Source organism: Cucurbita moschata, unplaced genomic scaffold (genome assembly GCF_002738365.1).
Source record: "Cucurbita moschata cultivar Rifu unplaced genomic scaffold, Cmos_1.0 Cmo_Scf00024, whole genome shotgun sequence".
NCBI classification, from domain to species: domain Eukaryota; kingdom Viridiplantae; phylum Streptophyta; class Magnoliopsida; order Cucurbitales; family Cucurbitaceae; genus Cucurbita; species Cucurbita moschata.
The window spans coordinates 964,632-989,741 of NW_019268540.1; the positions used below are offsets into that span (position 1 = coordinate 964,632).

The 25,110-nt window shown below is 34.1% G+C and overlaps 4 protein-coding genes across 6 annotated transcripts in view; 2 read left to right on the forward strand and 2 right to left on the reverse strand.

Annotated features, from left to right (window-relative positions):
* Window positions 1–2,053: 2,053 nt before the first annotated feature.
* LOC111460916 (sphingosine-1-phosphate lyase) lies at window positions 2,054–8,527 on the reverse strand. Its single transcript, XM_023104280.1, has 15 exons — window positions 8,097–8,527; window positions 7,951–7,996; window positions 6,427–6,578; window positions 6,189–6,248; window positions 5,719–5,943; window positions 5,493–5,634; window positions 5,171–5,221; window positions 4,953–5,044; window positions 4,482–4,608; window positions 4,086–4,101; window positions 3,626–3,733; window positions 3,474–3,528; window positions 3,252–3,398; window positions 2,548–2,626; window positions 2,054–2,436 (listed from the first exon to the last, which is right to left on the reverse strand). Exons 1-15 carry the CDS (start codon window positions 8,294–8,296, stop codon window positions 2,314–2,316), a joined length of 1,623 nt encoding a protein of 540 aa, XP_022960048.1. The 5' UTR covers window positions 8,297–8,527; the 3' UTR covers window positions 2,054–2,313.
* Window positions 8,528–9,697: 1,170 nt separating this feature from the next.
* LOC111460917 (rRNA-processing protein fcf2-like) lies at window positions 9,698–13,413 on the reverse strand. Its single transcript, XM_023104281.1, has 6 exons — window positions 13,266–13,413; window positions 12,261–12,490; window positions 11,970–12,030; window positions 10,723–10,800; window positions 10,479–10,594; window positions 9,698–10,091 (listed from the first exon to the last, which is right to left on the reverse strand). The coding sequence occupies exons 2-6, from the start codon at window positions 12,488–12,490 to the stop codon at window positions 9,983–9,985; spliced, it is 594 nt and encodes a 197-aa protein (XP_022960049.1). The 5' UTR covers window positions 13,266–13,413; the 3' UTR covers window positions 9,698–9,982.
* Window positions 13,414–14,557: 1,144 nt separating this feature from the next.
* Window positions 14,558–21,142, forward strand: LOC111461218. Of its 2 annotated transcripts, none has more exons than XM_023104736.1 (14): window positions 14,558–14,883; window positions 15,503–15,576; window positions 16,578–16,655; window positions 17,363–17,438; window positions 18,403–18,467; window positions 18,771–18,872; window positions 19,070–19,159; window positions 19,251–19,325; window positions 19,423–19,455; window positions 19,571–19,651; window positions 20,023–20,085; window positions 20,189–20,263; window positions 20,486–20,539; window positions 20,624–21,142. In XM_023104736.1, the coding sequence occupies exons 3-14, from the start codon at window positions 16,647–16,649 to the stop codon at window positions 20,831–20,833; spliced, it is 933 nt and encodes a 310-aa protein (XP_022960504.1). In that variant the 5' UTR covers window positions 14,558–14,883; window positions 15,503–15,576; window positions 16,578–16,646; the 3' UTR covers window positions 20,834–21,142. The 2 variants fall into 2 exon arrangements, with proteins under 2 accessions (XP_022960504.1, XP_022960503.1); XM_023104735.1 differs by having other exon boundaries at window positions 14,558–14,872.
* Window positions 21,143–22,204: 1,062 nt separating this feature from the next.
* LOC111460608 (probable DNA primase large subunit) overlaps window positions 22,205–25,110 on the forward strand; it is an 8,958-nt gene continuing 6,052 nt past the window's right edge. For both annotated transcript variants that reach the window (XM_023103807.1, XM_023103806.1), the window contains exons 1-7: window positions 22,205–22,366; window positions 22,749–22,810; window positions 22,901–23,004; window positions 23,080–23,161; window positions 23,264–23,323; window positions 23,492–23,549; window positions 24,306–24,325. In XM_023103807.1, coding sequence (XP_022959575.1) covers window positions 22,231–22,366; window positions 22,749–22,810; window positions 22,901–23,004; window positions 23,080–23,161; window positions 23,264–23,323; window positions 23,492–23,549; window positions 24,306–24,325 — 522 coding nt within the window. In that variant the 5' untranslated portion in view covers window positions 22,205–22,230. The remainder of the gene's footprint in view (window positions 22,367–22,748; window positions 22,811–22,900; window positions 23,005–23,079; window positions 23,162–23,263; window positions 23,324–23,491; window positions 23,550–24,305; window positions 24,326–25,110) is intronic.

A 25,110-nucleotide genomic window follows, 5' to 3' on the forward strand; every position in this document is an offset into this window, starting at 1 on the left:
AGAGAACAATATCTGCTAGCAGTGGAACTAGTTACAACTGAAAAGAAACTTTTCTGACATTTAGATTTACTGTAGCCAACGAAACCATCATAAATTGTCATCCTGCAAATTTTTATAATGATAAGAATCCTAGGATAAGTATGGACAAAAAGGAGAAGAATGGACCAAAATCTTCTATTAAATTAAGAGTGTAACCAAAAAGAAAATGAACAGAAAGGACTCAGATAATTTTTGTATAAAGATTTTTTTTTTTTTTTTTATAAGAGACGATTTCATTGATGATTGAAATTTTTGTGTAAAGTTTAAGGGGCTAAAGTAATCTTTGAAAGCTTATGAACTAAAACAAAATAAATATAAAAGTACCATGACAGAAATAATATTCCAACGAGCATATTGAATTTAGATAAAATACTTCACTCTCATATCATTTGAAATTTGTTCAAACAAGAGCCTGCCTAGAAATACCATGGAAGTTTCTCTTACTTTGAATACCCTTCTAGTAGTACTTCATGGGATCAATGACTCAGTTGTGATCACCAATAGAAATAGCCCAAACAGGTTCGCCTGATGGAAAAACAGAAAACAACACTGGCAACTGATATGAATTCAAGGCCTAATAAACCTCTTTTGATGGAACGAACAACAAATCTATGAACCAAAATTTGAGAAAATGAAATTGCCTACATCAAAATGTAACGCATCTAAAGCAACAATTAAATCAGTTCATTTTGCAATTCTAATTCCTAAGTCAACAAAGGTATCCAGGAGGATTTGCAACCAAGCGAGAATACACCAACAATCTCACTATCTCTGTAACACAGTTCCAAAATCTCACAGAACATAATCAAACGTATCAGTTTGTTAAAATAGAATGTCTAAAACATCTAGAACATAAACAAAACTTCAGAAACCAAAAAAGGATATTCAGTCTTGGTTACCAAACCTAGCTTCAAAGGTGAATACGCTTTAGAGATGAACTGTAATCAGAAAACTGCCGGTGCCTAGAAAGAAAGTCAGTAGTAGAAAAAAAAAAACAAAAAACCATATCGATCAGCATTATGAAAAACTAGAATCAAGTACAGGCGTGATTTCCTTGCTCTTCTTTTGCAGGAATCAAACCATGGACTGAAAATAAAAGAACCTTCTAACAGACGGCGGCCAAACTTCGGCATTACTGCATTCGAGTCTTGCAGGTTGTCTAGTGAGATGAATGAACAGGCTATTCAGTCCATGACCACCAGTTATCGTCTTCCGAGCAAACGATTTTTCTGGATACCATATGATTCTTCCTGTTCGCTTCTTGGCTCAACCATCGATCGATTGAATAGTTTCGCCACATTACTACAGTAACAGTGACAGCAAAACATTTCTAAGATCGTTATTTTGAAGATATTTTGAAGATGGGGATCCGAGTGCATATATATATATATATATATATTTATTTATTATTATTATTATTATTATTATTATTTAATAATTTTTTTAAGTGTACGGAAATATTAAATTTTGAATTTTTTAAAATTATTGAATTAATTATTACCTTTTACAATTTTTTAATAGATCTTAAATTTATAAGATTTGAAAGAATGGAATGACTTTTCTTGTAAAAAAAAAATTATTATTGTTTAACTAAATTTAATTAAAATCAATAAAAACTGATTTTAAAATACTAACCTTAAAAAGTTCCATAATTGGATATCACCATAATTGCATAACTTACCTGTCATTATATTTTCAAATTCACCCGTACACAAAAATCACCATGAATTTTGATATCTTGAATTATTATCAATGAAAGTTAGGTAAATAATAAAGGACTTAACGAATGAATTCACGGCACAGTGACCATCTATCCAAAGACTTTTATATTCTATAAGTTACCTTTGCAACAAATTACAGTAAGATTAGGTCCCAATAGATTAGTCGAGATATATGCAAACTACTTCAAAAAAATCGAGAATCGACTATCGAAAGTGATAACGAGTGTCTTATCCACCCACCCATTTGAGCTTTATAAGGTTAAAACAAAATATATATAAAGTTGAGAGCAAGAGATCCTTCCAAGTCTCTCTCTCAAATTTGAGCATACATATGAAGGTTTCAAATAAATGTTTATAAGACAATAAAAATATGACAATAATTCAACACATTACACTTAACAGCAACAACAAACATTATCATGTGGTAAACCGTGAAGAATATAGCTTATTATTTTCATAATTTTAATTTGATTCTTTGTGAATGAGACAGTATAAAATCAAATTTTATATTTTAACAAACCAGTGCGAGCAAATGAGGCCTGCACACTGCCTGCTAGCATGTACCATCCATGTAGCTTATGAGCAAATCCTGAACCATGTCTCTGTCTGGCATTCGCTCTGCAGCACCATATATTGGTGCTAATCCTCCAGTAATAGGCCCTGGATTTTGTTTGACCTGAAATATATAATTACATATACATAAGCCCATAAGTCACAACCAGAAAATATGCATATTAGTAAAATTGGCTCTGATGGACTAAGAACATTCTTGCAGAAATAAGCTTACAGTGTTGACAGATTCTTGCAAATCCTGGAGAAAGTTGTCGACTATCGATACATGTTGAAGCGTCACACAGATATGAATGCTGAATCAATATGAGAGATGATTAGTCTTTGAGAACATTAAAATTTTGGAGTGAACTTTAAAATTTTGTTTCAATGAATCAAAGCCATCAAACTTTCTTTTAACCACTCAAGGATTTCGAGTTTCATACCTAAAACATATGTACAGCTTAAGGGGGGACAAGGAAAATCCGGGCTTAACGACTAATTGAGTTCTGGTTGGTTAAATTCTTTCAAATATTATATCCTTTATGCCCCCTCCTTATTCCGTCGAGAAACGAAAGAAGACTTCCATCTTTAAGTTTAACTCAGACATAGTCGCTTCTTTTTGGGTGTGAAGCAATGTCAAACTAAAATACCCAACAACTATTAGCTCTTCCTGAAAAGGAGGTGATCCAACCGCACCTTCCAGTACGGCAACCTTGATACGATTGGAGAAGGGAGGTTTTTGTGGGAGAGAGAAACAAAAGAATCTTTAGGGTGTTGAGAGGGCCCTTGCGACATTTGGTCCCTCATCTAGACTCCAAAATTTCTCTTTGGGCGAAGAAGTTATTTTGTAATTATTTGTAAGGTCTTATTTTATTGGATTGGAACCTCGTTCTTGGTTTCTTATATATGTATAAATAAAAGCTGAATGAGAAAGCTCACCTGCTAGGTCTTTGCAAAGCATTCAAATGCCAGCCTTTCGATGACATAATGTCATTGACTTCAAAAATGTCAATAACAGTAGACCCAAATGCTACAATTGTCATGTCTGGCTTTCCGACGACAAATAACTCAGGAATTTCGTTTACCCTGCACAAAAAGTAAGGTTTTTGAAAGAGAAAAACACCTTGCAATCCTTCCAGGCTAAACAGATGAATATGATACCCTTTATGTATCTTCTTTGACACTTCCATGATCTCTTTTGTGTTCTGCAAATATCCTATGGAAAGAAATCGAATCACAAAGAGCACAAAGCCAAGTACTTAACAAAATATGAGGATAACAATGAGTACTCGTTACATTCATGTCTTAGATACCTTCTTCTCCCAAAGACATCATTGCTGCCCAAGCCCCAGCAATCAAACCACCAGGTCTGCTTCCAGCTATTGTTGGAGAGACGTATAGCCCACCAGACCATTCACTTACTACAAAAGACAATAATTGAAAAGGGAAATGTCATTTCCTTGAATTCAAGACCACAACAAAAATAAGAATGAGAGCATTTTTTTCAGTACAAGGACTGTGCTCCATACAAGGGATAAGTAAACAATTGCATTAGCCTAAGTCTTTAAAAGTCTCCATGAAGGTTTCCACTAATGAAACGTGACAAAGAAAACATATTTTATTTCTCACAATTTCGTAAATACATCCCAAAATAAAACTAAACATTGATGACAATCATGGAGCTCAATAGCTATTAGTAATGATTAATAGCTTGATTTAAACTCGAGGCATGAAAAAATCCAACTTTCCAGTAACAAGGATAAGTAGACTTACCAGCAACGAATTGATGCTGTCGAAATCAAGCAAAGCAGGAACAGGCAGAACACCAACCGATCAACAACCATAAAGCCAAATGAAATCAGAAATAACATAAAATATATTTTCAATGATAGAAAAGATAGGGATTCAGAATGCAGCTCGATTACATCCATTAACCTTTTAACGTTTTGAGAGTCGTTTGTTCTAATATCTAGTTCTTAGCTATTTAACTTCAAAGCATCTGGAAACATCCTCTAGTTTACATAATACATTTACTATAAGAAAGAAAAAAAGATTATCATATAAGCATTAAGCAATCAAACACTTCAGCAGACAAGATCTAGGAGGCCATTGGGAGGTTAGTTTGGGGCTAATCAAATAAAATTTAAGTGATTTGGTGAAAGAAACTACCTTTCTAATCTCATGATTTCTGTACAACACTATACTTGTTCCTTTGGGGGCTAATCCATATTTATGTACATCCGCAGATATTGATGTCACTCCTTTAACTGAAAAATCACAAGGTGGAATTGGGTACCTGACAGGAGTAATAAGACAATTTCATATCACAGATAGCCAGAGAAACACCGATAATGAATAATAATTGCAACACTCGTCGCTAAATGTAATTTCCACTTGATAACTAATCACTGCAAGTTTGGTGTGCTGAACTAGAAAATATAATCCCACACATATGAGGGGGAAGGAGAAATATATTGTTATATTCTTTCATAGGATATCATAGAGAAAGAGGTTAGTGAAAAATCATTTCATAATTTACAAATGTTTTGCAAAAGCATTCCTGTTAGAGTATTGATGTGTTACATTAAGAATGTTAATAGTGGTAAATTTTTTGTTCAGAGAAAGCCCAAACAGCCTTACCCAAGCTTACGCGCAAACGGTAACACAAACCCGCCAAGACAAAAGTCAACATGAAGACAAATACCATAGCTAGAAGCTAATTTCCCAAGTTCCTGCAATTATATTACAAGATCCTCCTGATCAGAAATTACTTGAGAAATGCCATTTAAGTTACGATTGATGGTCTTTGTCCCGGCATATAGAAAACAACTAAAAGATACAAGAGAAAATGAACATACAACAATCGGATCAATGATTCCATGGGGAAAACCAGGTGCAGATCCAACAATCTGCAATATGAAGAGCACAAGGGAAAAGACACAAATGAGCAGGTAACATACAAATACAAATACTATAATAGGGTGAAGCAGCTTTTCTGAATAAGCAAAAGCAACAGTATCATACTTCTTAGTTCTTGATAATGGAATTTGAAAGAAAAAAAAAATTCAACAAAAATGGGGCAGCATAAACAAAATTGTGGATAAAAATGCGAAAAAGATGATAGAGAAAGAGAGTTTATGTAAATACAAGTATAAGAAGAGAATAAAAGTATATGGATACCAAGATAGTGTTCCTGTTGATAAATTTTCTAATAGCTTTGACATCAGCTTTGAATTCCTTGTCTACAGGGACACGCCACAACTTGATATTAAAATATTGAGCAGCCTTATCATATGCAGAATGTGCTGACTCGGGTATGATCCTGAACATTGAGGAAAAACTAAATTAAATTAAGGGTCAACAAGAAACATATAGAACAGAACATGCATGAAAACACGGCGTATACATTTCAGGTTTTGTAATTCCCTTCTTGGATTTCATATAGTCACGAGTTGATTTCACAGCCAATAGAATGCTTTCAGTTCCTCCCGACGTCATGTTTCCGCAGATTTGCCCTCCAGAAGCCTCCACTTTACTGCCAAGAAGAGCAGCAGTCATGGCCACCACTTCAGCTTCAAACCGCACGACACTTTGAAATACATCCAAATGCAAAGGATTTGTATGTGCAAACCTGAAAAAGTTACCCAGAAAGCACAAGGCGAATTGTTAAAGATCTATGAAACAGGTTACGTTCCTCTGGGAGTTTTATTAGTTGCCGATATGGAGGCTCTCCAATAAAGTAGAATAAGAACACGATAGTCCAAACTCCACTTAAATAGAAATTGCACCAGTTACGTGATAGTTAAGTGATTTCAGCACTTCAGTAGAGACTTTGAATGAAACATAAAAGTAATCTATCAGCTATAACTTACTAACATTGAGCATGCCTCGTTTATGAGAGAAAAATGACCTTCAGATTCCGTTCCTCCAATGTAGCTGCTCAGAAATGAATAATACTCATAAGCATTGTGGCCAATTTTTTTTTTTTTTTTTTGATAAGAGACAATTTCATTCTAATGCAAGGAAAAAAAAAATCAACTTCAGTGTTATTACATTCTAATGCAAGTATAACTGAATGGGTAAATGTGCCTATGCAAACATTTTCAAAACATACACTGTACCCGAGCATTTGCCTTGCCAAACCACATCATTTTGTTTCTCATTTTTCATTTTCACAATGACTTCAGATCCCAGGCCTGCCCTTGGCAACTCAGTCCTCCAACTTTCTCTTTTAGATTGACCGCTGGATTGTAGTTTATCCACAACCTGTTTATTCAACAAAACATCATCACCAAAGTCACAAAAAAACCACGTACTATTTAGCTACAAGAGAAGAAAGCGGAGTCAGCAAAGATGGTAGCTTTTCTCGTTAGCCTAAAGTGGAAATAGAGCATAGTGAGGAAGACGAGTTCTGTGAAGTGGGTACAGCCTACTCAGGTATCTGAACTCATGAAACCAACATGGCCAGTGTTTGGTTGTACTAATTTTGACCGGCACTCCATCCGTCAATCTATAGGCATAATCCAAATGTAAAAGCATCTCCTGAATAACTTCAATAAAGATATTGACTAAAGCACCAAGGGACAGAGACATCAAAGACTTAATCTATTGCATGACTAGACTGTACAATACCATGAGGTCCACAGTGATTGCTGTTTTCTTGTCTTTGGTTGCTTTTGTTCTCAGAGGCTCTCAAGTGTTTTCAAGCAGGTTTTTGTTGAAGAACATTGGTGTATTTTTGTGTTATTTCAGCGGGCTTTCTTTTGTGTTGGCCTTAGGGGTTCTTTCTTTGCAAGTTTCTTCATCGAATCTTTCAGTTTCCCTTTCTCTCAGTTGGTTGGTTATTCAAAGTTCCAAGTTTAGTTCAGATCTCAAGATTGCCTCAAAGTTTGATATTTTCAGTTTTCTCTCTTTTAGTGTAATTATATGTACTCTTGATATCTCTTTTATGTTTTTTTTTTTTCACTCTCTTCAAGTTCGTATTCTTTAGCACTAATTTCTTTTCATTTATTCAATACAAAGTTTCCAAGTTCCACAATCAATATAGTTAAAATCCAATAAAAATAGAAGCAAGTACGTAATCAGTTAAAAAATTCAAAAAATTTCAATTAGGTCTGAAGTTTCTTATTTTCTCCTTCAAAAGATATCGGGATGTCTCCATTTATGTACATGATGAGAAACCAGGAAAAACATGGTGCTGATATTTCCTACTCTGAGAAATTCGACGAGTTCTTAATTGCCAGTTTTTCCGAGGTGACCATCTAAATCGAAGACGGATACCGAAATGAAGGAAACGCAGTACCAAATTTTCCACAGAAAAAAAGAAAGAAGAATCAACGCTCAGGGTCAAAGTTTGACCAACTAAAATCGCTACCAAGAAATAAGAATTTAAGGCTCTGTACTGATCCAGCAGCCCTAACAATAAATTCTCGACACATACCATATCATTAATGTTACTCATTTAAATACAACGAATACAGTATAGAATATAATCTCATTCTGTTAAATCGAAATGGATGCAATTCCAAAAAAAAATCGACATGGATACTATAACATAAAAGCAACTCATAAATGTAACTGCATATCGTTTAAAGAACGCATAACAATCAAAAACAAATCCATAAACACGAAAACTAACCTTCTGCTTCTCAGAATCAATCCGACGTTTCACCACTGGAATTAACCTGTTTCCACAGACACAATCAAACAACCAAGAACATCACCACATTTCTAACAAAATCAAATTAACACAACACCATACAACTTCAGCAGAGAAAGTCATACTTAATCGTAGCCATGAAGAACGATAAGACGGTGGCTTTAAGTCCTCTTTCATAAACAAGATCCAGAAATGACTGAAGCAACCGAGCCAAGAGTATGACGAAAAGAGGACCAAAAACGAGAGCCAGCGGCTCGTACTTTGACAGGAAACCATTGGCAGAGGCTCTAAATTCCACCAAAAACGACTTGACAGCAGAATCCATTGCGAAAGAGAGAGAGAAAAAAAAAAAAAAAAACGCACGGTGCAATAGGAAGAGGAAGACGAACGGAGACTTACGAAGATTGCGTCTTACAGATAAACACTTGCGACGGAGACGATTGAGATAGAGATCAGCTGATGCACACAAACGTGAAAAATCATTTTCTTGTTGATATCGCGAAGAACAGTACGGCGACGGTGGTTGGTATATATACCTCGCAAATCCACGCCATTTCTCCCATGGCTAAACGACACGGACCTCAGCCTCACATATTATAATAGGTAATGATTACGTCAAAATTTGATAGTTTCATCCAATTGTCGAATTATTAAAAAAATAATAAAAATAAGTCTAAAATATTATCCATTTTTACCCAACCTGATAATACGAGTGAAAATGACTAAAATAGCCTTTGTTCATCAATATCATCTAATATTTAAATTATTATAATTTTCAGATTTGTTGTACTTTAAAAACAAGTAACTGTCAGTAAGTTTAATGAATTAACAAATTTAATCTTATAATGGAGCAATTTCGTTGGATTTTGAAAACATTTAAAAATAAATAAATAAATAACAAAATAATAAAGGTATAGATGGGGGTAGTATTTATAGAATTAAAGTTTTTTTTAAAATAATAATTATAAAAACTAAAATTAAGTTTTTAAATGTTGAAAAATGTAGTAACCAGCCCTAAATTTGAAAGATCATTAAATAATTGAATTATAAAATTATTACAACTTAATTTTTATTCACCTTTATAAAATTTGAAATTTATAATATTAAACATTTAAAATAAATAGTTTAGATCTACGTTTAAGTTAGACTATTATGATCTAATCAATTTGACTATAAAGCCGTAATTAATAGTTAAAGCATAGGCAATGAATTTTATCTGGCCATAATTAATAATTAAAGCATAGGTAATGCATTTTATCTGGCCATAATTAATAATTAAAGCATAGGTGTTGGTCCATCGCCCACTTCTATAGACATCTACATTAATGGAAATTTCTCCAAAAATAAAATAAAATATAAAAAATTACATTTATTGAACTTTGTTTTAAATAAAATAAAATTGTTCTCTTCATATTATCATGTTACTATGATCGGACTGTTAGAGAGTTGCCAACTAACTTCTAATAACGATGAGTCTTTTATGGCTGACCTATAGAGATATATCTTAGTTGGCTTAGACACGAGATCGCTCCCCGATTATAAATTATGATATTAGGGTAATGTGATGGAGCTACTAAAGAGGTGTCAACTAACCTATCATAGCAAGGAGTCGTGTTATTGTTACTGACTCGTGTATTATGTATCATAGTTCACTAGACAGGAATTATAGGTAGGACTAGGAATATGACATATGTGGGTTGCCATTAAATTTGACATATGAAACCAGTGGAACAAGAATACGTTGTTTTCCTCGGTGATAAATAAACACCATTTCATCAGTTACAGGTTTCATAACTTAGCCTCAAGAACACTTCTACTCCTAATACACATCATCAATTCAATAGCCAAAAATAGTTTAAACTTGAGTTCTTAGTCAGCTCGGTCTACAGAGTATACATAAAATATTTGCTGGATTTCACCTAATAAGCCAATGATCAATCCCCATCACTTAACTTGATCTGATCTAGTGGTGCTCATCTGGTTTACTAGTGAAAAATTTGAGGCAACTTACCTAATTCCTCCTTTCCTTGGCACGTTTTCGTGATTGACGACCCCTTATTTTCCACTTGTCGTTTCCACCTGGTCGATTCTGCTCTTCGATTTCTTGAACTTTGCGTTTTCTGCAAGAGGTTTTTCAGAAGGATATAAGCAGAACAAAACACTAAACAATGCACAAGAAATATTACATTCAACTTAAAGACGAAGCAATTTTCAAAATCTGGAAGTGAACCAATGGAAGAACTGATCAAGATTGTATTGGAAAGCTTCTTAAATTAAGCACATGCTCCACCAATGTTGCATTCAAATGCACTTTACATTTTAGAACTCTAATTTTAACTTCTCAACTGCATCAAAACAAATGTTCCTCGTCCAAGTGATTCAAAGAAGCAACCATATCATAAAACAGATAACAAGTAGATTTCAAAATGGATAGCCATATATTCCCCCATTTCTTTTCCTTCACTGGAAAATTTTGCTATAGCAAGAGAATGTGATAAAGATCAAACCTGTACTGAGTGAGGGCCTGGTCGGAAAGCAGTTCGTCGGCAAGCGTTGCTTTCCTCTCCTTCTTTGTTAATCTACCTGAGAAGAAGTCCAAAGAAGACTCGACCACGGTTCCTACCTGGTAAATGCTTAAAACTCAAAATAAGTCTAGAGCAAATATTAACACTGGACATATTGTTTACTAAGAAAATTTTACTTTTGCTCGTGTATAAAATGAGTTGATTTCTCGTGAAACTAAAAGCTTGCCTGGAAATATTTGGGAAGTGTTTTTGATTTCGAATCACCCTTCTTGTAGTGTCTCTTGGGATCAATGACGCTCCTCAGCTATAATCATCAAGAGAAATAAGGACGCAGCAGAAGTCAATCAAACAGAAATTTTCCGAGTTCATAGATATTGGATGATAATAAACACATAGAGATAGATGGGCCATTCAAATCAACCACTGGTAAATATTATCCTATAAGTTGAATATCTACGTAACTATGCTTTTCTTTCACAGATTCATGACCACAGATGCAATGGTGAAAAATTAATCTATCTACTCAAACTAGCCCAACACACTCTAACGTCCAATTTCGGGTTTCAACAACTTAGTATAGAAAGTATAGTATTTTTCTAATAAGAAACTAAGCTTCCGGTTAGAAAAAATGAATGAATACAGGAGCACACAAAAAATAAAGCCCATAAAAGGGAGCAAACTACAAGAAAGGCCTCCAATCAAGCAAAATAATATCTAAAGGATAATTACAAAACAGCTTCATCACCAGAACCCAAAGAGAAACATAGAATCTAACAAGAGAAAACGTCACACGGGGACCTATCCAGCCCTCGAAAAATCCTATGAACTTGAAACAACTTGGTCAAGTACTAGTAAATTGCGAATTGAAAATATATGTTTCATGTGGCATCAAAATGTTTTTTTTTTTTTTGGTGATATCCATGGGTGTCCAAGCAAACTTGGCAACTTGACTACTTTCAAAGGACAACCACTTGACCCTACTATATTTGGTTGTCTAGATAATTCGTAGGATATCAAATTCTAGATAGGTGGCCAATATGGGATTGAAATAATTCCCCAAGTACTAGAATATATGTTTCATGTGCATCAAAGCATATTATTATTTCTCTATATGACCCCAACAAATAAAATACGTAGAAACATGACATTCTAATTAGTCATTACATGCATCATAGCAATCATATATATCCATTGTCCTAGTTCTAGAAGAATATTGAATCTTGGAACCAAAGATGAATAAGAACACACAAGTCATGCCCATCTGCAGTGTTCTAGTTCTAGAAGAATATTGAATCTTGGAACCAGAGAAGAATAAGAACACACACGCCATGCCCATATCACAACTGCAGAGCTCTTTAGCATGATTACAACTCTCGATCCATGGTGAAGGTAACCAGTTTCTATATAACAGTCCAAACTATGTGGAATACAAAACTAATAAGAGTATGGATAATACATCAAAGACATCCTCACCTTCAACAAGCGCAAATCTTTTTCCATTTCAGGGGTCATGGTTTGTGCTGGCATGTCAAACCTAGTTACAATAACAAGCGTATGAGTATTAGAATATAGAACTTCAACTACTATGTTAATAAACTGATGGTGTACAGCAAGGTACCACAACCAATGAAGTTAAAAATAAAAATAATAAACATTCAAATAAGATTAAAACCATGTGAAAGGAGTAAAAGTGCCTTCATTGATTCTCCAGGAATCAATGGTAAAACTGAAACTATTGAAATTTCATATGAAAAGAGCATATACCAATTCCTCCCAGCCGTGTCACTGACTTGCTTTCTCAATAACTTATTCAACTTTTTTGGGTTGTTTGGGGGAACAAACAGTCCATCCACAAGCTCTGAATTGTTTTTCCAAACAAGACCATTTCCCGCTTGACTGTGAGATTTGTCACAAGCCTTGGTTTTGATCCCTGACGACGAAGTGGGCAGCTTTGGCTCCCAAGAAAGGCTAATGACAGGCTTTTTTCCTGACATCTACAAAATATAAGAAAATTTCAATCAGCCTTAGTTCAAACAACACTTAAAACTGTACCAGTTAAGAAAATTTATTAATTGGTGCTCTAAACATATAATCCGATGAATTCTATTGACATCTATATCTATAGTATAAAATGCAGAATAAGGGAGAATTTTTTTGTGCTAAATCGTGTACCCTTCTGTCTTAATTTCTGAAATTAACCAGTCAATTGCAACTAACGGAAGAAAAATAATCCACATTAATAAAACACAGTTGGTTCATTACCGTTTAATTGATTACTCCTAATGAATAATTGAAAAATATGTCTGGACTCAAGTTTTTAATCAGGTTTGAGCTTCATACACTGATAGATTCGTATTCCAATAAAAAAAAATATACGTCTGCATTCATGCTCTTAGTTCTATAAATCCGAAGTATTATTGGATATTGTATTGGTTAATTGAGGGAAACAATTTCAATTTTCAGAATGAAAGAAAAAAAAAATCAATTGTATTCTCACAACTATAATCTACAAATACACAAACATGAATAAGGTTGAAGTTGTTCGGTCAATCGATAAACAACGATTTAAAAGAGAATTGGATAACTGATTCTGTCCGAATCAGAACAGCCAAGCACAAACCACGTCCCAAATTTCCATAAGGCTGAACTTATTTTCGAATTTATCCGGCAATTTTTATTAACAAAAACAAACAGACAGACAGATAAACAACTCCTCCATTCTTTCATGAGAGTTTCTAATGAAGACATAGATGGTGATAGGGAGAATACCAGTCAGAACAAGGGAGTAGAAACTCAGTGCTGAACTCCAATGAAGGGGGCTGCGATGGCACGAGCGGAAGAAAGAAGAAGTGGCGCGGAAGAAGCGACGGCGCGACGAAAAAGAAGAAGTGGCGCGGTGAAAGAGAGGGTTTTCCTCTTTCTTTTATTTATTTTTATTTAATTTAGTTTAATTATCTTTAAAATATTAATTTTGTTAGCTTGAAAAAACTTTCTCCCTCACGTTTTTTCCCTTTTTTTTCTTTCTTTTTATTTTATTTTATTAATTTTTAAATCATATGTAATTGTTTTCGTTCTCATTTATTATTTTCTTTTTCTTGGATTAAATAAATATCAAAACTGAATATATATTTTATACTTTTAGTTTGTACTTATTTGGGTTTTCTTTTTTAATCTTCTGTATTTTAAAATTTTTTAAATACTAATAAAATAATATTCTTATATATTTGTTCTTTTATCTTTACCATATTTTAGTGTTTAGTTATTTTCTTAAAAAATGTTGATCTTACATGAACAGGCGACTCGACTCGCAATGTCGGATATTGCAAGCATTTTCATGTTCGTGAAGGATCAAACATACGCCTGGGAGTTGAATGCACGAATCATAGGCTGCCATGTGTCATGTGTCTCCCTTCCCTCGGGCGATTGTGTACTTGCGCATGGCTACATGCGTGGGAGACTTACTGTGTCTATGAAAAGCGCGTGTAATCTCCTTTTTTCCTCGTTCAACCTCCACTTGAGGTTTCTCACCTCGATTGTCTAAGTCCCATTTTTCCCGTTCGATCGCCATTTGAGGTTTCTCACCCTGATTTTAATACTAACTTTATTTTGACTCGAATGAAGATCGGCTAGATAAATTTTAGAAAAATTGGAGCTTCAAATGATGATCAAAACTTGTGACCTTTCAACGAGCATCGAACTCATGACCTTGCGTACACGCAAAAATAAATAAATAAAAATTCGCACGAAGATTGAAATAATAAAAAAAAAAAAAACTGTGAATGTAAAATTCTCCAACAATAATTATTGGTTACGACAAAAAATAAATAGAGAATTTTGACAGAGGGAAATATAGATATATAAATTTTATTTTAATTATTTAATAATAATAATAATATATATATATATATATATATATATATTTTTTGCAAATTATTGAACTATAGGGAACAAATTCTAAGTTTATTGATAAAATAGGACCAGATTTTGACAAAATAGTGAAATACAAATGGCTAGAAAAAAAAAAGAAAAAAAGGAAATAAAATGGGAAAAATCGCGAATTCCTTTTTTGCTTAGTAAGCAGAATTTTATGTTGGAGAGGGTTCGTAAATTTCCTTCCTGGCGAATAGGGTTGTTACGTAGCAACTTGCAAGAGCTCGTTCATTCTTTGGGTGAAATTTTGGCATCGGCAGCGATTCTTCGTTGTCCACCGACCACAATCCGCCGCGACTCCATTTGCTGAGCTTCGATTTTCAAGAACGTTCTGATGCTCGGCCACCACTGCGTCGAGTAACCACCGCAGCACCACTCTCACTCACACATCGTTGCCACTGCGATGGCGATTCCTTTCGGGAAGATCACCATTCTCGTTGGAGCTGGTTCATACACTGTAAACTTAGTAGTTTATTTTTCCTGGTTCTTGAATGTGCTATTGCTGTAATTATTGCTTGTGCTTTGGGGTAGGGGCGTTTAATGATTGAAAATTATAATTCCGGTTATGTAGTTGGTTGATATATGGTCTATTTGTGTGGTTTTGATTGTAGCGATTGGTTTTCTTGTGTGCCGGAGGCCTTAGAGTTGAAGTTATGTGTTAGCTCGAGTATCTTACGGCATAGACGTAGATTATTGGTGAATCGGTGTTTGTTTAATTTTCCAACGTCAAAGAATCGATAGTTTTTTTTCCCCGCTAACATGAGTGGGAGCACTCTCTGTCGAAGTTGGGCATCGTTTTCTTGCGGATTTTATGGTTTAAGCTATTATGTGTTGCACTCGTGTCTGTATACCAAGAATTTCCAAAGTGTTTGACCGGTTGAGTTTCTGGGAATTACGAGCTTGAGTTTCCGAAGCTGAAAAGAATAGAGAGACGTTTTGAATTTATGTTGTACTTGCCATGCATTATGTCATTTGGCGGTTACTTTTTGAGAACGCTTAGAGTGTACAATACTAGTTCAGCTAAACCCAAGTTCTGAAGAAAATTTGTGCAAATAACGTACGGTTTATTCTCTCAGGTATTGTTGGCTCTGTTCTGGCAAAAGAAGGACGCTTGCCATATGTATCCGATTTTGTATCAGGTGCTTTTAAGGTAATTTTCTGTTAGAGAACTCGCTTCCTATTTCCGATGAATGGTAGAAAATTAAATTTTATGATTGAGATTTTGGGGAACTTTAAACTGTTTCATAGATGCTGGAATCTGAGAGTCTGGGCTACTCTTTGCTTGGAAAAGCGGAGCATCTAATACAGAGAAAATAGAGGGGAAAAGTGTAGAATCCACAGAAAATGTTAGAATCTGAACTAGTGCTTTACACTTGAGTAAGAGAGTCTTAACTCAGAAAATGTCGCCGGCATCTGTTTAATTTGATTTACTTGCTTGCCGGCATCTGTTTTAGGGATGAGGAAACTCGTAAGATTGAGATTTAGATGTGGAAATTCAATTAGAATTAGTATCTAATTGAAACACTGAATTCAAGACTCTGGCTGCTAACCAGAGCTCTGTTTTGCAATCTCCTTGTGTTTTGTTTTGGGAGATTGCTTAATGTCCCTCTGTTTAAATGTACATCAGTTGAAATATTTTCACAATATTTTTTTTTTCTCCTTTAAGAGAAGGTTTTTTGTTTTATTATGCATTGGTCTCATTCGGATTTGAAAAATGCATTGTTGCATAGGCCTTTTAAAGTAATGAATTAAATTGCTGAAGCTTGTATTAATGATTCAACTGCTTTCTAATTCACTAGGAAATTTTTATTTTTTTGGTTTTACATTTTATTTTTTTATTTATATGTTGTTTTTCTACTGTTGGGACCTACAGTAATTTTACAGATGTTAAGAAAGATTAGAGCTCAAAACCATGCATTGTTATTGGCTTCCCTTTCAGTATCAAATAACATGTCATTGTTTATAATCAAAATAGATGTTGAATCCAGTTAGGGTAGAATTTGAGAATTATGTTGTCCTTTTTTTTAGTGCAACAAATGTGGGGTATGGATTTGGACCTCCAACCTTGAAGGAATTGGAAATCTTTCCTAATTGTCAGTCTTTCCCATCATTTTTCATTATATTAAATTTTCTGTTGTCTTCTGTTGACAGATTGCTCTAAAGCGTATCAGTCGAGATGATTCCAGCAGTCCAAAAAGCAAGCCACGAAATGAATCTTTAATGGCTCAGGTGTGTTTGTTAAACTGATTATAGTGAACAAATTGAATTTAAATGTTAATTGTTTTGAAAAATTGCTACTTGCTATTGTTCTCAATGAGGAAAAGATTTTGGTCATTCTCTCTCTTATTATTAACATTTTTATAAAAATTTGAGATCTAATCTCCAGTCTATTCTCTTAGTTGTATTCAGTAGCCTTTCCTCCCTTCATCTTTCTACGTTCTCGAGTTCTAAATTTCTAAAGATATTTTTGTACTGTTGATGCAAGAACACAAAGTAGAAGGCTTTACTACTTGTGCATTATCTAACTTTTGACTTCTATTTTTTGCAATTTGTTTGGCGAACTTTGATTAAAAAGAAATAGAATTTTTGTCGTTGCTTTTTTTCATTGTTACACTGTTTTCTTATGCTGGATATACGAAAACTTCAAGTGGTTTACTCTTATTGGTTTTCAATTCTAAATTTAGTTTTATGGATGAAAATCTTGTTTTTTGTAACTTTAATAGACGGTAATTATACTTCATTTTGTTTTGCTTTGAGTAAATGTGAGGAAGAAGTCATGACCACGGTCTACCTATGCAATAAATTTTTGTGTTATTGTTACTTGCAAACTCGAATATGATTTTTTATGACAATTTCATTTTCCTGTCACCATGTTATGTTCATATAATTCTTTTTATTTCTTGAATGACAGTTAATTGCATTTCGTTCATTTACAGGTAAAAAGCTTACAGCAAGAACTGCAAATGTTAGCATCAAATCGTCAGATGACAATTGTGACTACAGGCGGGACAGGTCTTGATGATATTTTTTGTGCTTTTGTACTCGAGATATTGGTGAAGACATCTTCTTGGTTTTTCATCATCAAATGATTTTTGTTTTCTTTTCAAACTTGTCTTCAAGTTTTTTTTTTTTTTTTTTTTTAAAGAAAAAAAAATCTAAGAAGCTACTGAATTCCAACTTTGCAAATTAGAAAATCCCCTGGAACTTTTTTTAGTTGATTATAAGCTGGTTTATGCGATCCATGCCAACTGGTATTCATCTTTGTAATTTTTTTGGTTGCCTTATCTCCCCTCTTTTACCTAAAGAAACTTTCCTTTTCTTAGAAAAAGAAGGGGAAAAGCTTATTTCCAAATTGGGTTGGTATACTTTTGTCCATGTGGAAGGTTCTGGGTTTATTACTATTATTTAAATAATGATCCTGCTGCATATTGAGATGAACGGCATTTTCTACCTTCTGATTGTTTAATGGAAGTTTTAGATTTTATTACAATGTTCCCATTCTAGTTCCAATATGGCAATAAATTACCAACTTAATTTTTACGTGATGAGGTCATTTTGTTACTTTCCCCTTGTTTACCATGCTTCTAGTTATATGTAAGACACGTTTTCAGAAAATTTTAGGACGTTCATTGTGCAAGTTATTTACTTTATGTAATTGCTGTTGCCTATTCTAATAATTAACGAATGCTTTCTGTATATATTTAAATAGTGGCTGTGATGTAAATATTATATGAACATCTAACTTAATTTTGATCAGTGGCTTTTAATTCACAATGACATTTTCTTGTCATTGCCGTTGTTCATTCTTTCCATTGTTCTCAAAGTTATTCTTTTTGTCCCAACACATCTATATATATTATTATCAGTAACTGTGTTGTAATTTTTGTATTTCATATTTCTCCTCTTTAAACATTCCTTGCCCTTTTTCTTACGTCAATATATTATTAACTTTTATCTTTTCGTTTTTTGTATGCAGGGGGTAGGAAATTTGGCGTAATCATTCTTGTAGTTGTAGTAGGATATGGGTTTGTTTGGATGAAGGTAATTATATAGTTCGTTTGTGGCAAATTATGCAGTGATGACATGCTGTATTGCTTCTAATCTCCAAAGTTCAAACCAGTATATTTAATTTTTTAAACATATTTATGTCACCAATTCTGGCAATATTTTCAATAAAACAGAAGAATGGAATGTTTTAGAGGTAGTATACTTTAGCCTACGATTTCCTTTTCCTGGATCCCATGATTGTATGCAATATTTGAACGTGCCATGTTACAATTTCCAATTGCTTGCCGCTTTAGAACCTTTCATCATATTTAAGACACAATACAAGTATATTTTCAGGGATGGAAACTTCCTGATATGATGTTTGCTACAAAGCGTAGTCTATCTGATGCTTGCAGTTCTGTTGCTAGACAGCTTGAAAATGTTTACTCATCCATCACGGTAATGTCCTTTGTCTGAGTGTACTATTTATTCATAACAGCATTTTGAACTTTATTTTTGGGCTCGCAAGTTTTTTTGGAAATTTCATTTAAAATATTTTGCTCTGAACCATTCCATGCGGATCAGATTTTACTATAAACATTATGGTATTTGTCGGTGAATCAATGACTTCTTTACCTCTCCTGCTATGTGATTAGGCTACAAAACGGAATTTATCTTCAAAAATGGACAACATTGACAAAAGTTTGGATGAATCTTTGGATCTCACTGCCGATACACAAGAACAGGTGCATAGCTGGCTAATTTACTGTTTCTCTAAAGATAAAAGGGTTTGGAGATTATCAACTGAATTGAATTGTTTTTTTTTTGGCCATAAAGGTTTCGGAACTACGAGGTAAATCGGATACTTTTGGCAGGGATATTAAATCCGTTCATCATGCAGTCCAGACTTTGGTAAATCCTTCTGGATCGTCTAGCTTTCTTTTAATGTTCTTTCTTTGTAATTTATCTGAGCTTTGAATTAAAAGATTGACCTTTTTGTGTGTTCTAGGAAAATAAACTATGGAGTTTTGAAGAAAAGCAGGTGAACCTTTTTTTTATGTAGTTTCTTTGCAATATTTGGTTTATGTTTATATCATTTTACTCCTGGTTTCACGTGTTTAAAATTGAATGTTATGGCTTTTGATTCTCTGTTTTAGGAACAAACGACTGAAGGTGTTAGGAGATTGTGTAATTATGCTTGGAACATGGAGAATCAAAGGGCCGTGGAACGTACTCAGGCATGCATCAAACCCCTTGTTTTTTTTTTTTTGATAACTAATTTGGGGGAAGGGGACCCTCATTCATAGCTTCTTGCGTCTCTTGTCGCACAAATATAGAATTCTCATTCTAAAATATGTAATGAGTTTAAGCAACAGTTGTTCTTCACCTTGTTGAACTTCAATGATGTGATATTCTTGTCTGATATTCATTGTTTTCTGAAATAACTCTGTATTGGCTCGTTCGTGTGATCTTTATGATTTGTATCATGGTCGGATTGTATGATCGTTTTGAAAATTTACATTTGCACCATTGAGATCTGGAAATGCAAATCTTCAAATTCATACTAGTATTCACACACTATTTTTTCATATAACCGCAAATTTTGCAGGCAATTCCTTCTAGTTCCAGTAGGCAAGCTCTTGAACCCCCTCCAACAACACCTTCACCAAAGGTAACATATCAGCATTTATCTGTAAGTTTGATAATGTTTTCACACAAATGATATTAGAAAGATGATAGATAGGCTTACTTTTTTTTTTTCGGCTTGTCATCAGCAAAATCGGTCGTTGCCGATTGGTTTTTCACCAGAGGCGCTGTCTCCCTCCGAGTTTAATTCTTCTTCTAACCAGGTTAGTTAATCTAATCCTTCCAGAGATTATATTTTGCAGTAATAAAATCATCTTATTATATTTTTGTTCCAAAATAACGAATACTATAGGGCTAGATGTTTCTCTCATGAAATCAGTTTGAAGTGTTTGATTTGCATATTTAAGAACAATTGTTTGGTGTGCTATGATCAACGTTAACTTCATTACCTACATAATCACTCTTACGTTATGATCCAATCTCAGGTTCAAGTTCATCGACGACCCCTCCAAAATACCGTCTCTGACCCCGGCTTGATGGTTGTTGTCCGATACTCCAAACTTGTTTCATATCATCTTGACAATCATCTACAAAATTCTAACTATTATTCATATGCTTGGCAGTTAGAAGGAACCAGAGATTCAAACGCGCAATCGAGCAGCAGACTCGATACAACATCCAATGGAAGCAGTATACCCAATGGGATCAGTACATCGGATTCCACCAGAAGCGAGGCTGGGAATTCCGGGCTATCGGGACTTGGATTTCTTACGAGAACGAGGAGTGCAGTGAGTGCAGTATTCCGGCAGTCTCGCCCAAGTGTTCAATCTTGAAGGGAGTCTTTCTTTTTGTAGAACAATCTGTCAATCGGCGGCTGCCAGTAAGTAGTACCCTTGAGGACACTTGATATACAGCTAATTCTAGCAGTGCCCAACCCAGATGAAGAAGATATCGCATAGTTTCTGGTGGGTACAGAATTTTGTAGTTATGATTGTTATAAAGTTCTTAATTTTTGTTTTAGGTCTCAAAATGTGGTTACCCTTTTTTTTTTCTTGTCATACGATAATAAATTGTCATAAATAGTAACGTTATTGATGGATTCTGAAGCCTTTTTATTGTTGTGGCTCTTGGCTTTGGCCCTTTGAATTTTGATTTTGATCCTTCTGCCTTTTCCTTTAATATTTTGATCCTCGGTCGGTCGATGTTAGCTATTAGATTGACGTGTGCTCTTTCTCTTAAGCTCAGAGGTTCAAGTCTAAATTTGTAATTGAACACTTTCATAATTGATAATATTTTGAAAAAGAAAATGTTGTTCAGAATCATATATATTTTTTAAAAGAATTTGAAGAAATAATTGTTATCAATAGGTAAAAGAATTGTAAATCTGTGTAGACGTGAGATAGAAATTAATAATAATGATTAAAAATCTACTCAAATATCGAGTGTTCAATTGATAATAATTTCTTTTTAGTTTAAATAATTTATTTTAAAAAAAACAAGCAGCATATCTGCAATTAATTAATTTTTGTTTTTTAGTGGGTTTTTTTTCCTAGTATTATTTTTTAAAATGCGGTAGATAAATAAATTATTTTAAAAAAATACATAAAACTAATAACAAAATGACCGTTATTTAACCCAAAAGAGGCCTCCAGCCTAATAAGAGCCCAAACATCCAAGCCCAACTACCAATAAATCAGTTTCCCGCCATTTCCTCGCGGGTGCTAAAAGTGCGACTCAACCTAAACAACCCGAACCGACCGACTTGGTTCGGTTATTGAGCAAATCTGGACCTCGGTTTGAAAAGTGAAAAAACCAAAGTTTTGGTTTGGTTCGATTCTCCATTTGAAAAAACTAAAAAATCAAACCAAACCAAATGAGAATAATTACATACAAAAGTTAAAAAATAATAATAAAGAATTAAAAAATAATAATAATAAAGAGATTTTAAAGCCAATATTAACGTGATAAGACAATAATTTATTATTATAGAAATCGATAATCCAATTTTTTTTTTGCTGGTTGTTCCCAAACAGCCAACCGACCGATCGGTTCGATTGAAAATTGGTTTTCTTCTATTCAGGACCTTGGTTCGGTTATTTACTGTTCAAACCCGAAATCAATGGTCTGATCCGGTTCGAAAAAACCGACCAACCATTTTCGTTTTCGTTTTCTTTAGCGCGTTTTTAACACCACCGATTCTCAGCTCCAGTAGCAAGACCAGTAGACTGCCATGGAACTCCATCGTTCTCAGAGGAAATCTTCCACCGCGACCATTTCCTCGACCACTCTTCCACTCTATCGCTCCGCTCCTCCTCTCGAAGTCAGGCTTGAAGAATTCGAACTTTATGCCATAGATCGTCTTCGAGGTTGGATCTTTCTCTTTCCCTCCTCGGTTTTCTTTTCTAATTTTATACTCTTTCCTTTCCTTGTTCTTGTTGTATTTTAGAATTTGGAGCGATTTCGAAGAAGTATGGCTTTAAGTTACATGGTGGAACGAATCATTTATTGGGGATTTTTTTCTTCTTTCATGAAGCTTTTTGCAATATAATTTTTTTTGGGGGAGGGGGTAGATGATAGGAGTGTGAAACTTTTTGTCGCTTAGAGATTTGAATTGCGGGAATTTGGAGGCTCAGTTCTCCGCACACTGTATGAAGATCTAAATTCATAGTTGGACGAATTGGTGAATATTTATGAGTTGAAGCATTCTGATCCCTTACGAACTGGATATTTATCGTTGTCTGAGTGCAGTTCTTAAAGGAATTTCTGATGGTTTATCTCGAGGAAAGAAATCTGAAGACATGGAGAAACTGGTGTGGTTTGATTTTCTTCACTATTTAGACCCTTTTGTTTCTTAAACCTTTCTTTAATTTTTTTCTTCTTCTTTTCTTTACATTGCACAGGTTAGAGACTTGTTGAAGGCCCATATGAAACATCCACAGGCATCCGAGGCTGTGAACAAGGATATAATATCTCACTTTGTTCTGCGCCTCGTATACTGCAGAACGTAAGCTTTTTCCTTTCTTCTTCTCTTGTTTTTTTGGCTTAGCTTTAGTTTACCATTATTTTGACTTGATTTCAGGGAGGACTTGAGAAAATGGTTTCTTTCTATGGAAACTATGCTATTTCGACACCGTTTTCTTTCTGAAAGTCCTGAATCTCAGGTATGAATATGGTCCGTTCTTTAGTGCTATCTTCATTTTTTTTTTCCCACTTCTCCAATTGAGTAATGGCTTAATGTACACTATTTTCTTGTGCATTTGCAGAAGCAGGTCTTTTCGGAGCTTGGCCTCTCATACAAAGCAATCGGTTATGCAGAGTTTGAGGTAATTTTTATCTATGGAAATTTCATTGGCAATTTTGTCAAATATTCCCTCCCTAGCTTTCACTTTGTTCAAAATGATACAGCCTTTTTAGCTTGTAAAATGTATTATGCCTTTCCTTCTAGTTCATGAGTTTTCTTTCAAGTAACTTTGACATTTTTCTTCTTATAGGCTGTGAAGGACAAATTGGTCCAAGTTGCTCGGTTGATTGGTCAGCCTGTACCAAGCGGTAAGAATGGATAACTCATTGATGGGTGATAGTTTTCACTTTTCATCCTTATGCACATACAATTCATCTTATGGGATAATATTGAGGATATTATCCCATATATTATATATACCCTAACCTATTAGCTTAAGATTTTGGGTTTAATGGTTATGAACTAGCCTACCAACTTAACATAACATATGGAACTTTTTATTTAGGACTGAAGTTAAGGTACATTAGCATATTTTGATGTTCTCTTTTAATATGTGAGATTTAATTCTAGTTGCTTTTGGTATGGTTTGATTAATTTATGTCTCGGATTTTCTTTGGTTTGGTACTCATTATGATGCATAGAAAGCTTAACTATTGACCAAATTGGATTTTGTACCCCTCGATTCCCATCTTCCCATTTGTCTATCAATTTTTGCTTTTTCACCCATTTGTTCCCATTTCTTCCCTTAAGAGGCATTTATCAACTATATATTTGTACTTTTTACATTCTTTAGTAGTAACAATTTATCCTACTAAGCTAAATCACCACTAAACTCAAAAGTTCAAATTTATCATTTGTTTCTATTTATTTATTTTTGGGTGGCCATCCTTGTGGTGCATCTTCACAGTGCCTTTGCTATCTTGTGGTTTTGTTAACTGTAAAGTGTATAGTTGTTTTCACACAGGGAGGGTAGAATTCGCAACTATATGAATATCACACTTATTTATCTATCATTATCTATCATTGTTACTTATGTTTATCTCCTTTCTTTTCTTTTCATGCAGCTGATGCAATATACTATAAGGTTTGTCTTCTATTTAATTCGATGTTTTTCTTAATATGCATTGCCATTGCTATCTCAATATGATATTAAATCTATTTTATTTTGTCCAGGAAGTGGAGTTTAGGAAGGAGTGTTTTGATGTTCATATGAATTGTAGAGATGAAACCATTCATCTCTAGATAATATCAAGATTCACTTTTTTCTCTGTGAGATATCTGATACTGAATTTTGACCATCGCATCTACTGTTACTCAAGGAAAAGGATCTTTTTTTTTTTGCAGATAGAATGGTTATTTTCCCAAGATCTGTTTGGAAATTAAAAAAAAAAAAACTGCCCTACAGTTGGGATTTTAGTAAAATCTGTTGAGTTCTTGAAAGTATTTGCTGACAAGCACGCAGGATAACATATATATGCCTGCATACATTCATACATAATCGGATCAAATTTTTGTTACAAGACCTTTCCTTTGATCTATGAACTATGGAGATGGTTGGTCACTTGGATTTTGTAGATCTGTGTGGAAGGTTAAATATCCTATGGAAGTTGAACTCTTTGGTTAGTGTATATTTTTTGGGAGGGAATTAATGCATATGAAAAAGCTTCATGGAGTCTATAGAAGAATCTTCTTAGTTGTGGATAGGCCTGTTATGAAATTATGGGATCTTAATTCTTTCTGCTGGCTTCTCTTGAAGTGCTCTGTTAAAGGTTCTCAAATTGTTCTGTTTGTAATAATGCGGCCTGGATCCTTTTTTTTTTTTTTTTTTTTTTTTTTTTTTTTTTTTTTTTTTTTTTTTTTTTTTTTTTT